The sequence below is a fragment of the Botryllus schlosseri genome, chromosome 14 (assembly GCF_051294905.1).
Source record: "Botryllus schlosseri isolate E-star chromosome 14, Bs_hap1, whole genome shotgun sequence".
NCBI lineage: Eukaryota > Metazoa > Chordata > Ascidiacea > Stolidobranchia > Styelidae > Botryllus > Botryllus schlosseri.
Window position 1 is genome coordinate 7,732,384 of NC_137249.1, and position 12,665 is coordinate 7,745,048.

Sequence of the window (12,665 nt, forward strand, 5' to 3'; positions counted from 1 at the left end):
TTTCAGTCGAGTGCAATTTACGCCTTCGAAATGCGTTTACGTCAGCGTTTACTCTCCTAGAGTGTTGATAGACAACATGAAATGCAGGACAGATGTTGTGACTTCGTGATGATATATCAAGCCTTGTTGATTGTTACTTGGTGGTGATTATTAAACAACCAGTAATATGTTATGCTAAACATCTTGTCAATATGTCATGTTTTTAATATATATTACACTTGATATTGTGTGTAAATATGCGGTAGTCTTAGTTTTGTGGGTACATAAAAGGGGTGCCTTTATTTTGTACATGCAAGCTAATGAAAAGCTAATGCAGCTAATTAAGCTAAGGAAAAGCTAATTAAGCTAATGAAAGGCTAATTAAGCTAATGAAAAGCTAAGTAAGCTAATGAAAAGCTAATGAAAAGCTAATTAAGCTAATGAAAAAGTAAGCTAATGAAAAGTAAGCTAATGAAAAGCTAATGAAGCTAATTAAGCTAATGAAAAGCTAATGAAAAGCTAATTAAGCTAATGAAAAGCTAAGTAAGCTAATGAAAAGCTAATTGAAAGCTAATTAAGCTAATGAAAAAGTAAGCTAATGAAAAGTAAGCTAATGAAAAGCTAATGAAGCTAATTAAGCTAATGAAAAGCTAAGTAAGCTAATGAAAAGCTAATTAAGCTAATGAAAAAGTAAGCTAATGAAAAGTAAGCTAATGAAAAGCTAATGAAGCTAATTAAGCTAATGAAAAGCTAATTAAGCTAATGAAAAAGTAAGCTAATGAAAAGTAAGCTAATGAAAAGCTAATTAAGCTAATTAAGCTAATGAAAAGCTAATTACGCTAATGAAAAAGTAAGCTAATGAAAAGTAAGCTAATGAAAAGCTAATGAAGCTAATTAAAAGCAATTAAGGTAATGAAAAGTAAGCTAATCAAAATCTAATGAAACAAGGTAATGAAAAACTAATGAAGCTAATGTAACAAGGAAGCTAATTGAACACCACGCATCGAAAAACTTCGCTGATTGCAATTGCTAAATGTGTGCGTTTGTTGATTGACGCTGAATTGGTATCTTTGAAATAATAATTATTAACCGACATCAATGCCAGCCTCGTTTATAAATAAACTATGCTGCGAGTACTATCTCGCGATATTATTGAAAATACTCGTGATATACTCATTTACGACTATGAAAATGTTGCTACTTTATCGTTCCCAATGACTATGAAAATTATTATATTTGGAACCACTACACATCGCCGATTTTAGGTTGAACATTGTGCCAATGAAAACGTAGCTTTCTCTTTACAAAATATATTGACCCTACATTGCTTAACTAGACCAGTTATAGAACTTTTTCTCTCCTGCGAACTGTTTGCTCTGGTTAAACCTGTACTCTACCAAACGATAGCTGTCCCGACAACCCATAGCCGCAGGCGCGTAACATCAGTGCCGATATCCAGTCTGGTTAAAAAGGTACGATAACGACAGAAAAGGAATCCGTCGTGAAAAAATCTGTCAACTCATTTAGCGGATCACCGGTTCGTTGAGGCAACCTCACATTCGGGAGAAACCGAAATACGCCATCTCATCCTTGCTGTTCATGTCATTGGGTGATAATTTTCAGTTTTGAAACACGAGCAAGCGTAACACTGTATTGAAAAATATAGCAACATATAAAACGAAACTGAGCATTCACTTGCAGAAAATTACGACAACGAAAGGAAATACGCCAATATGGACAGGGATTTCAGTACTTGCAGACAGAAAATGTTGTACATGTTGTATATGTTCAATTGTTCATGCTGGCAGTATAGGCACAATTGCTGCAAATGTACAGTGCATTTATGAACTTGATTTTCTTTAGTTACAGCTCAACGAACTTTTCTTTTGCATTTAGTTCCTCCTGGCTTGCTGCCACTTCGTTTCGAAGGATTATGCGCCATCAATTGCCCATCAGTGGAGAGTGATAATGATTTAGGCAGCTTACAGGCTGTCGGGGCGGGAAAATTCATTAACTGCTGAAATGAACGGTCTTGCTCGTCTTTTGGCATGTCGTCCCAATCCCAAGGAGATACCAAATACTTTTTACAATTCTCAGCAAGGGTAAAAGTACCACGGCCTGTGATACTCTTTCGTACATCCAAGTATTGTGAAGTGATCGCTGATTTGAGTAGATTAATTAGATCTGGTAACTTTTTCTTTTTCCAATCTGTCAATCGCTTGAGAACATGGTTCATGCTCTCGCAGTTGTTATTGGTGAACCATTTGTGCTCGGCGCCGATAAAGCTACGCATTTGCCAGACCTTTTTTCGCAACAACGGTAGCAATCTATTTTGTAAGTATGTGACCAGCATTGGGCATATGCTATGGCACCTAGTGAGTAGGTCTTCTTCTCTTCGATTAAATTCAATTTCGTCCTTGCTATCCAACAGATTGAAGACTTGATTCACCAGACTTTTTCTCAAATGCTTGCTTGCACCGATGCCGTGCTGAAGTTTGTCGACCAAATTTGTCTTTAAATGATTGACACAGAGAACGTGCTTGCAGTTTTTGAACGAATTTTCTATTGCTGAGTGTAGTGCAATTTCGTCGTCTGTCCCCACGACAAGGTGATCGAAAGTACCTCCTATAACGGAGCTAAGATGACTGAAGAAGTCGTTAAATGTCCCTCTATCTGACCTATGGTGGAGATATATGGGACCAATGAAAATCGGATTTTCCTGCGTTCTGGTGCTAATCATCTTCACGTTTTTGAAAACTGCTACAGTAGCGTACACATTGCCTAGGTTGTATGTCTTGTCAATTCCAAGTACAGTTTTTCCAGTACAACACATCTTTTTAAGATCTGTTATTTGATCATCGGTGTATACAATTATGCTGGATGCTTTTGCTGGAGAATGGATGACTCTTCTCACAAATTTTTCCGTGTGCATCATGTTTATGACATCCAAAAGTTCGTCTGCATAACAGTCTCGCGACAGGCTACTGTGCCCTTCTTTGCTTACTTTTTCCCGGTGCTTAGTGTGGTGGATCTGACTTATATTCCGAGGCATTTGCGAAATACTTTCGGAATCATTTTGAAGATCAACGTAAACTCGCTTTCCTGTCCCGTATGTAACCTTTTCCTTTATCTTCTCAATAGTGCTGGGCGGAGTGCGGATGTAATTTTGAAAGTTCACAGAGCTGTTTCCGTGTGGACTGCAGTCCCCAGATATACCCTTGTACTCCACGATACACACATTACATGGATCCGATGGTCCGCTTTCAATCCAGCTTATACGTTTTTCGTAACCAGGGTTGTTCTTTGATTTAGCGTAGTATCGCCCAACCATGAGTACGTCACCTGGAGAAGGCTGCGGTGATAACGGCAAGTACTCCTTCATTTTTAGGGTACAAATAGCACCCCTGTGGCACCGCGGCTTGTATACATACCTGAGTCGGTCCTCGGTCTTCAAGTAATATGAATATGTTTGCTTGGTTTTCGTCCAAGCTCCCATGTCATCATAAAATATGCGATGAATTTTAGCAGCCTTTCGAAGTATGTTTGTTTTAAAATCAACGATAATGTAACAATTGTCTTTCCGTCCTGGAGGAATCTTCGAAAGGGCGTTTTTACAATCCATAATTTTTTTCACCACATCCTCAATTTTCAAAAACTCGTTAAAGGGCAGCTTCGTTTCATTGTTCAGCTCATTGTTCAGGTTAGGTAGAACTGATTTGGTTTTGTCTCCGTCAGCAACTTCTCCTATTTCAGAATTCATCTGTTCCCCATTCATTTGGTCAATAGGCGAATCTTCACTTAGGATACTGCTTTCTAGGAGCGAATGCTGTTGTTTATTAGCATTCACATCGCCAAGTTCGCTCTTATGAAACGTTTTGAAGTCGTCTTGTTCGCGTATATTCGGCTTGTCAATGTCGTCTTTTTCGCGTACATTCGGCTTATCAATGTCGCTTTTCTGATCCTCCGATTTCAGTTTTGATTCGCATAAACTATTTGGATCACTTGAAATCAGATCGGTGATTTTGATGATTGGCACGAAGTGATTCGGTCGAAATGGATTGCTTGTCGTGGGCACGGTAGTTTGTGTCCACATCAGAGTCGCAACTGGTATGGCAAATTTCGACACACCCCGGCCGCAACATTTGCGCGTGAACGGTTCTGTCAGGTATTCATTTGCCAATGTTGACGGATAATATGAGCGAATCGCGGAGCCAAGGGCGGCACTCAATGCGTAAATATGCATCATCTCGGACCAAGGTTCTATACCAATACCGAGAAAACCATTACCTAGAATGGACATTACCGAGAATGCCATTACCGAGAATGGACATTACCGAGAATGGACATTACCGAGAATGGTCATTACCGAGAATAGACACCACCGAGAATGGACATTACCGAGAATGGCCAATGTCAAGAATATAGCTTACTGGGACTGACGTTGCCGAGAAATTCATACCTGTGCATCGATACCGAATGAGGCAACGCCGTGATGCACTCACACGACCTGTGCATATGCATAACATGCCTGCATTGCATATATTGCATTCTCGGTAATGTCCATTCTCGGTGGTGTCCATTCTCGGTAATGTCCATTCTCTGTGGTGTCCATTCTCGGTAATGTCCATTCTCGGTGGTGTACATTCTCGGTAATGGCATTCTCGGTAATGGTTTTCTCGGTATTGTCCGGACACCCGGACCAATGCCCCGGAATGCTTGCTTTTTGTACCAGACTGGCATAAGGCGATGACACAATTCTAACGTCAGCTATAAGGTCAACAAATCCCTCTGCGTCTTCGTCATAATATTTCGGATGCTCAATAATTTCGAGCGCGGTCAGAAGCCTCAAGCGCAAGTGGTGTTTCGCAGTGCCGTATAAGGCAAGCGACATTGCGCGGTAAAAACAATTCCCATCGCCATCAACTCGCAAGGCCGTGTGATCCGTGGTGATGATATAATGAAACTGCTTCAAAATCATAAGTGAAACCTCATCCACTACTGCTGCCTCATTTGGCATGCTCCGATCAGGCTCGAGTACTTTATACAAACGAAGAATCCGTTTTATAGCTGTACAATGTTCCGGATTTGCTCTAATATGTTGCAATGCCCACTCATAATTGAATTCACCTTCGAAGAATATGCAACAACGACATATGAAAATCTGGATTTTCCGCTCATTGAAGCTACCGATCTTCGCACAAGAACAGTGAGAGTATCTGTTGCATTCGTAGCATTCGACGTACTCGTCGGACTTTAAACAATCAAGTCCGCAAACAGTACAAGGATGAGACATAATCCAAGACGAAAACGCAACGTTGTTGCGGAAAAAACAATGAGAATTGCTATCCTTTCCACTGTCCTTCGCTACCTCAAATGATGACCCCAATGGGATTGCTACGAGCGCTGCCGCGCGGGGAAAGTTGCAAATTTTGCACAATTTCTGAAGCGAGGGGACGTCACAATCAGGTTCTTTGATAAACACATGTTAACTCTGTGGTGACGTGGTGACGTTGCAACTCTACCTCAAGTACACGTACAAATGTATCGATATGTGAATTACAAAATTAATGTTAGAGACAATTAGTCACACTTATCAGTGGTCACACTAACGTAGTAGGTTGGTATTAATGGTGTTTCTACAACTATAGGATGGTCATTGGTCATTTTACACCAGGCTGGTATTCGTTATTACGGTTCCTGATCCACCGACTATTATGGGTCGGGGCCTTTGCAAGACACCGTCTACGCGGATCGTACGAGCAGTACAAGCCCACACCCTAAACCAGAAACACTTGGGTAGGAATACTGGAACCGACTTGGGCCTGATTCGAACCCCCAACCAATTCGTTTTGCAGCTGCGGAGCTGTGAATAGGCTATATTCAAGCGAACTAAAGCGGAACTAGTCAAGTATATTCCGCGCTAGTTAAGCATTATTCTTGTCGGATATTATAATAAAAGATCACGAGCGTGAATGCGTTACGACTCGCTAGTCGATAGGCTATACCTTGCCCCTCCCTGTGAAATATTATAAAGCAGAAATGATACGTGAATATCCCAATTCAGCGCAGCAAATATATGCAATTACAAAGTAGTACATATCCGGACGTTTTCAACTTTAGTTTACTCATTGCTCATTATCAGGATGACAATGGTGCCGATGTCTCACTAGTACGTCATTTAGGTTTCGCAAAGGTAACGAAAAAGAAGTCTTCCCAATTTTGAAATTATGCGCAGAATGATTCAGTTCTAAAGAAAACGATCAATAATCTAAATTATAATCTGTCGATCATGATGTGAAGTTTATTTGTAAAATAAAAATTACTGTCAAGCCCGCAACCAATATCCTCGCGAATTCGGTTTACCAGACATATCGCGTTCCGAAACGGGTTAATCCAGTTTTGTATGATGCGTTGATTGATAGCAGGCATGCTGGAGCTTGTGAGACAATGCTGTTTTCAAATCCTCCTTGCCTTCCTAACTAATTACCATCAAGAAATGAACTCCCTTTGAAACGTCGTTGATGTTCAATGTTCATGTTCGTTCACGCTATCAAATTCAGTTTGCGAACATAACCGGCCACATTATCATGTTAGGCATGCTGGCACTTTAGCACCGAGTAGGCAGAAAAACTTCGTCAGAGATCACCGCTGTATGTAGTGGCGAGATAACGTAGTGGTATAATCCACAGCTGCAACACCAATGGGTTGTGGGTTCGAGTCCGACCGAGGTCGGCTCCAGAATTCCTACCTAGGACCTAGGTGCCATCTCATCCGTGTAAGCGGTGTCTTATAAAAGCCAAGAATGTGGGCCGTTGTACAAGTCGGCCGCTACGGAATAAAAATGTAGAAAATTGCCTGGTGTAAATGACCATGACCATGACCATAGTAGTCGAGACACACCATGAACACCCCAAAACAAACCTGTCGGTGCCGTCAAATCTTCCGGTTTGCAGGGTGCAGTTAGGTCTGAATTGGCACTATTGCAATCATAATTCAAAAATCCCTATTGAGAATCGAATATCCAGATTCTAAACTTGGATTTAAAATTTCGGATTTGATACATCCAGAATCATATGAGCAAAATACTAATCTGGACTTACTTCATTGCTTCATTGGCTTCATTTTTACATTAGCTGGTTTCATTAGCTTTTCGTTAGCTTACTTTTCATTAGCTTACTTTTTCATTAGCTTAATTAGCTTTTCATTAGCTTTTCATTAGCTTACTTAGCTTTTCATTAGCTTTTCATTAGCTTTTCATTAGCTTAATTAGCTTCATTAGCTTTTCATTAGCTTACTTTTCATTAGCTTACTTTTTCATTAGCTTAATTAGCTTTTCATTAGCTTTTCATTAGCTTACTTAGCTTTTCATTAGCTTAATTAGCTTCATTAGCTTTTCATTAGCTTACTTTTCATTAGCTTACTTTTTCATTAGCTTAATTAGCTTTTCATTAGCTTTTCATTAGCTTACTTAGCTTTTCATTAGCTTAATTAGCCTTTCATTAGCTTAATTAGCTTTTCCTTAGCTTAATTAGCTGCATTAGCTTTTCATTAGCTTGCATGTACAAAATAAAGGCACCCACATAAAAGCACCATTTCGGAATAGCAGCTTTCTAATTATCATGCGAGAAGCCCACTGTGGTGGTACTCCTCTATTGTATTATATGACGAACAATACTGAGTCACCTGTTATGCACAGACTTGTCAGCCAACGGCATCCTTTTTTTGTGCCCACTTCTACGATGACGCCTTTGCGAATCTGATTTGTACAACATGACTCATATCAACACACCGCTATTTTGTGCTCTCTTGTTTTAAACTTGTCAAAATCATCAATTTATGTAGCATTGTAGCCGGTTCCTGATGTGACTTTTGAATTGATAATCCTCCACAATAGTACCTCCCAGACTTCAAGTTAGCTCCACACCTGCTTGTGTTAGTAATATTTATGGCTCATGCTGCAAACTAGTGCGAGTGCTTTGGTTAAGTTTAAAGTCATAACAGAGATGTAATTACTAATTTTTGTCAAGTTGCAGTCTTGGAAATGAGAATGTCAATTACGTCAATTACACTCGAGACGTATAAGACACTTAAACCACGTACTAAAACATTGTGTGGTAGTGGTACCACCCAAACTGTGAAGTGAAATATTATGGATTGCGTCACTGTTAAAATTTCATACAAGCAGAAGAAGGGAAAACTGAATCTGTAGAAATGGATTTGATAACTTGATAATTTTATGACATGACTAGATTTAGTTTAAAAAACTCGACAGGCGACAATTCTTGAAGATTACCAAATCCTGTTGAGCTGACACAGGGTGGCCAATATTGGCACTGCGAAATGGCGTGGATACAAATTTAATAGTCCTGGTCCGGCAGCTCTAGATTTTGAATTTTTGCCATTTTATTCAAACGCTGATAACTATGGCCATTTTTATATGACCGTAAAAAATCAATTATATGACTTTATTTTATGGAAAATATGACTTTATATGACTTTATGTGAAAATAGTGTATTTTTACATGTATCCAACGTCACTCATGGAACTGACGAGTAAAACATACACAACATAACAGTAATACGCATCCATTTTTATTTTAAACCACTGTTGTTGTACAGTTTCATGTAGTGTGGAATGTTGGAGTCTTTAAAGTGACTATTTGGACGTAAAAATGACTTTAGTAAGGAAAATGAGCGCTCCACAGACGCTGATGTGGGTTGACACTTCTGCAGTTTTTCATTCAGCGCTGGTGAAATGTCTTGCCTTTCTAGCTCCATAATTTGTTTCACATCGTTTTTGTCCAATCGCTTCTTAATGTAATTTTTGAGCTCAAGCGGATCTTTTCTGAAATCAAGGGCATTTAGATCAGCATTAGCCTCTCTGATGGTGTACGTACAACTTTCCATTTTCAGTATCAAGTTTGAAATATTGTTGTAGTGGAGGCATATCTCGGTGACCAATTCTTCAATTATTTATTATAGTGGTGCCCACCGTAAATACTAGTTTATTCATATCCAAATGTATTTGTATATAAGTAGACCAAAATAGAGCTTTTTTAGCCTGCCTACCCACTGACTGAACTTCCAATGACGTCCTATTTCAGTGCACAGAAGTAAAACAGATTGTGTAGCAACACAATGCAATGTGTGACCTCATAGGTCTGTGACTGAAGTGTTATGTAGGCTAACCTTGCAGCTTGCCTTCGTTCAATCAGAAATTACCTTACTTTCTTAGTGCTTAATTGCTTCACCGCTTAAATTGGCACTTTTTGTTTAAAGTATACTACAATATGACTTTATAACTCAAATATGACCTAACCAGGAAAAATATGACTTTATATGACTTTATAACTTTCTTAATATACCCCATAGGGACGTGGTTTTCGCGTTAAAATTGATTTCACGACTTACTGATGCATAGAAAAAAATATGACTTTAATGACTTTAAATGGCCCTACTGATAACACATCTCAAAACTTCTTGCTTGACAATCCACATTAAATGTGACGTGAACTTGAAGATCTTTGAACAGAGTATGTTATAGAAGTAGAAACGTAAACAGTTTCAGAACCTCTTGAACACGTGCATGCCGCAAGTGGAGTCGGCATAGTTCAACCGAATTAATATTCAAAGTACTATGCCTGCCAATGCTGTTCACAACTGTATGTGTTCTGCTATAGGCAACCTATCATTTCTTCATGGTGACTTTCATCTTCCTGGTAAACTCTGAAATTTAGTCTGTATGTTTTTGATAAACCCACAATTTTCCAGTTATAGATTTTATCAATATTATTCAGGTCGTCGCCTAAAAATACTCTATGAACTGAATGCCAAAGGCATTTTATCGTCATCGCAATCGCACGAAAACATTTTCGTAATATCGTCGTCTCTTTACTAATATTATTTCCATATCAACACTCTTTCCATTGCATCAATAACACCGACAATGTTCCCTGTGAAGTCACCAGTCACGTTGCAAGAGAGAAACTCTAGAGAGTTATTCTTTGTGGTATGAAATTGCGCGAGTTTATGCCATATTACTTCAAGTGGCACTTGTAATTACTGAGAGCCCATCTGAAATTTGCCTGTGTCATTACGGAGGTTATGAGCCCGAGTCATTTACTAATTTGAAATATACTCAGCAATTAACTACCGGTATAAGTTTATGTTCAGCCTCGGACTTTTTAAGTACCCCTATTTTCTTGCTGGTATTGCGCCGTGTAACCTGCTACCCTTTTTCAGTATTCGAACCCTCAAATTGAAGAAAATGTCTACATGGATAAAAATCGAAAGTCGCCTGAATGTGTGGACCAGTGCGGAGAAGACAGTCAGTGCGATGATGCCGAAAGAGGCAACGGACAGCTATGCTGGGGCTTAAAAGCTTGTCAGAAAAGTAAGAGTTCGAGTGCGCCCTAGAGAATTGTTATGAAACTGTCGAAAATTATGTGCTGCTCTGTCACCATTGATTACTCCTTGCAAAATCAGTAAGAAATGTTTGATTCATAATTCTTAACAAGCTGACTGTTATGACCTCTTACGTAAACTAATGTATATCATGGAAGGATAGAAACAAAACAACTTGTGCACAGTGTACAATTGTACATTGTATAGTGCACACACAATACACATAGGGTTTATTGGTTTATGCAGGATCCTATCTGTGTATTTTGATTCACCTAGGTCACAATAATGTCATTTTCCGAACTTGTGTAACCCCGCAAAATCTACCTTTGTTGCATCCTGTTTCGCAGTGGTGATGCTTATGAATACAGAGGAACCATTGTGTTAGTCAGTGGAAAACAGTAAATATCTGAGAGCACTGTCCTCACGAAATATTGAGACGTGGTGACATTTCGAGAGACGTTAATGTCATTGTTCGTAAAATTAGGTATTCTACTATCCACCGCTGAACGAATTTCAATAATATTGATACCGGAACAGTTGGTTTGGTTATGGTGGCGTGGTTACTTTATGAGGATTTTGTATTTATGAGCTGCGCTTATCAATAATAGTTGTCCTATGTGTGATCACACCTATTGAATTACACCATCCCCGCTCATAGCCGGAGGCAAGCCACATTTACGCTTGATTCTGTATCTCATTCCGGTCCTAGGGTGTATGATTCAAGCTTGTATTTCAAAAGCGCGGCTTGATCCCCTTCGCGAACCCTATCAAAGTCCGCCGCGGCTTGTTTGACTTTGGTAATATTTCGAGTCCGTCAATGTTTTTACAGTCTGTTTGTGATTTCCGTGAAAAACATCACGTGCCCGACCGTAAAAAGGTTATTTGCGTGCCATCGTAAATACTTTGAATTCGCCAAACGGTGGGGTGCTGCCGCTGACCCGACCTTACCGTTTCGCGCACTCGTGCTTTTGGCGCGAAGTCATTAAGTTGTAATTACAGGCATTGAAAAAAGTCTCACTAATGTTAGTTTATCCGAGGAACATGGGAATTTCGGTTTCGATTGCTGTGACAGCATTGTGTAGTGATAGTGTTCCTTTAATGCTTTCGCTGGCCCCCTCAATGTGTTCGGTAGCCGGTTTCGGTTGCAAAATTATTATGACAACTTTGGATTCTAGTAACTGCTTCGCGTATCACCAAAAATTCGACGTTTTTGCCATAAGCTTGTCCAATTGTCCATATTAGGAGTTTTTTACGCTCATCAGGTGTAAGATTTATCAAAGTCTAATCATACAGCTCGTGTAGTTCAGCAACGCCATCCACTGATACACATACGTGTACTTGTACACACATGCGCGCATGATGTGGATGTACCTAGTGTATACGCTCACAATTAGGTTACGTGTCCCATGCATGCCTTTTTAGTCGCTCTTGTTGAGGGCGAATAACTGTTACGGAAAATTAGCGCGCCTTCGTCAAGTGTTCGTCGCTGAAGCGGCCGGGTTTCAACTTTCCCTCTTAACGAAATCTTATTGTGCAAATTTCGCGGTTTGTTCGGTTATTCCGTGATTCGGTCGTCTATTTCATGGTCACGCCGGAGAATTCGGTGTTTTTCGGTTATTACTGGAGTGCGAAGCTTGCAAAATACCAGTCTAATCAGCGGATGTATGCCAGCGCCAGGCCCTTGATCATCAGGGTTGGCTATTTCCCAGTAGTGAAAATCCCTAGCTCTTTATAATTCTGCATTGGTGTTATTGCTGTTATTTCGACGGCTTCGCAGCGAGCTTCGGGGCGTAACAGAGATGCGAGTTTCGTAGTGTTCATGGATCTGTGACGTAACATTACATACGTCGTTCGCAAAATCCTGGCCCTAAGTTACGTGAATTGAAGCGTTTTACGTTTCTAATGCGTAGTGAATTGGACATAATAGCGGTAAACATTACATTTCTTCGCAAACCCGTAAATCTGTACCATATATTGATGTATGCATAGTATCGCGCCAAAACATGGTTGCGATATAATTACGCTCACCAACGTCTGTTTCAGTTGTCGTACTTGGTGGTACACAATGTGGTACAGCATCCGTTATATTTGTTGTGTTTCCGTAATCCTCTGTGAACAGTGAACGATGAACATGTACCGGGAATGCGTGCCTGAGCCGTGTTTGCTCTTATAAGCCGCTACGCGTTGTTGGAATCAGTCCGCATCGAAATGACGTACGTCTCAACGTAGTATGTAGGTCACAAGTGAGCTATTGTGGATGGCGTAGTCAAGTGTTAGAAATA

The 12,665-nt window shown here is 39.9% G+C and overlaps 2 protein-coding genes and 1 long non-coding RNA gene across 5 annotated transcripts in view; 2 read left to right on the forward strand and 1 right to left on the reverse strand.

The window, feature by feature from the left end:
• On the forward strand, positions 1 to 9,782 carry LOC145455838 (uncharacterized). Its single transcript, XR_013920430.1, has 2 exons — positions 1 to 255; positions 7,552 to 9,782. It is a non-coding gene; the product is annotated as an uncharacterized LOC145455838 (long non-coding RNA).
• The window catches only part of LOC145455100 (insulin-like growth factor 1 receptor), a 187,123-nt gene that overhangs the window by 116,911 nt on the left and 57,547 nt on the right, over positions 1 to 12,665 (reverse strand). The window lies entirely within an intron of this gene.
• LOC145455837 (insulin receptor-related protein-like) overlaps positions 1 to 12,665 on the forward strand; it is a 59,570-nt gene that overhangs the window by 4,963 nt on the left and 41,942 nt on the right. For both annotated transcript variants that reach the window (XM_080333855.1, XM_080333854.1), the window contains exon 5: positions 10,222 to 10,372. In XM_080333855.1, coding sequence (XP_080189981.1) covers positions 10,222 to 10,372 — 151 coding nt within the window. The remainder of the gene's footprint in view (positions 1 to 10,221; positions 10,373 to 12,665) is intronic.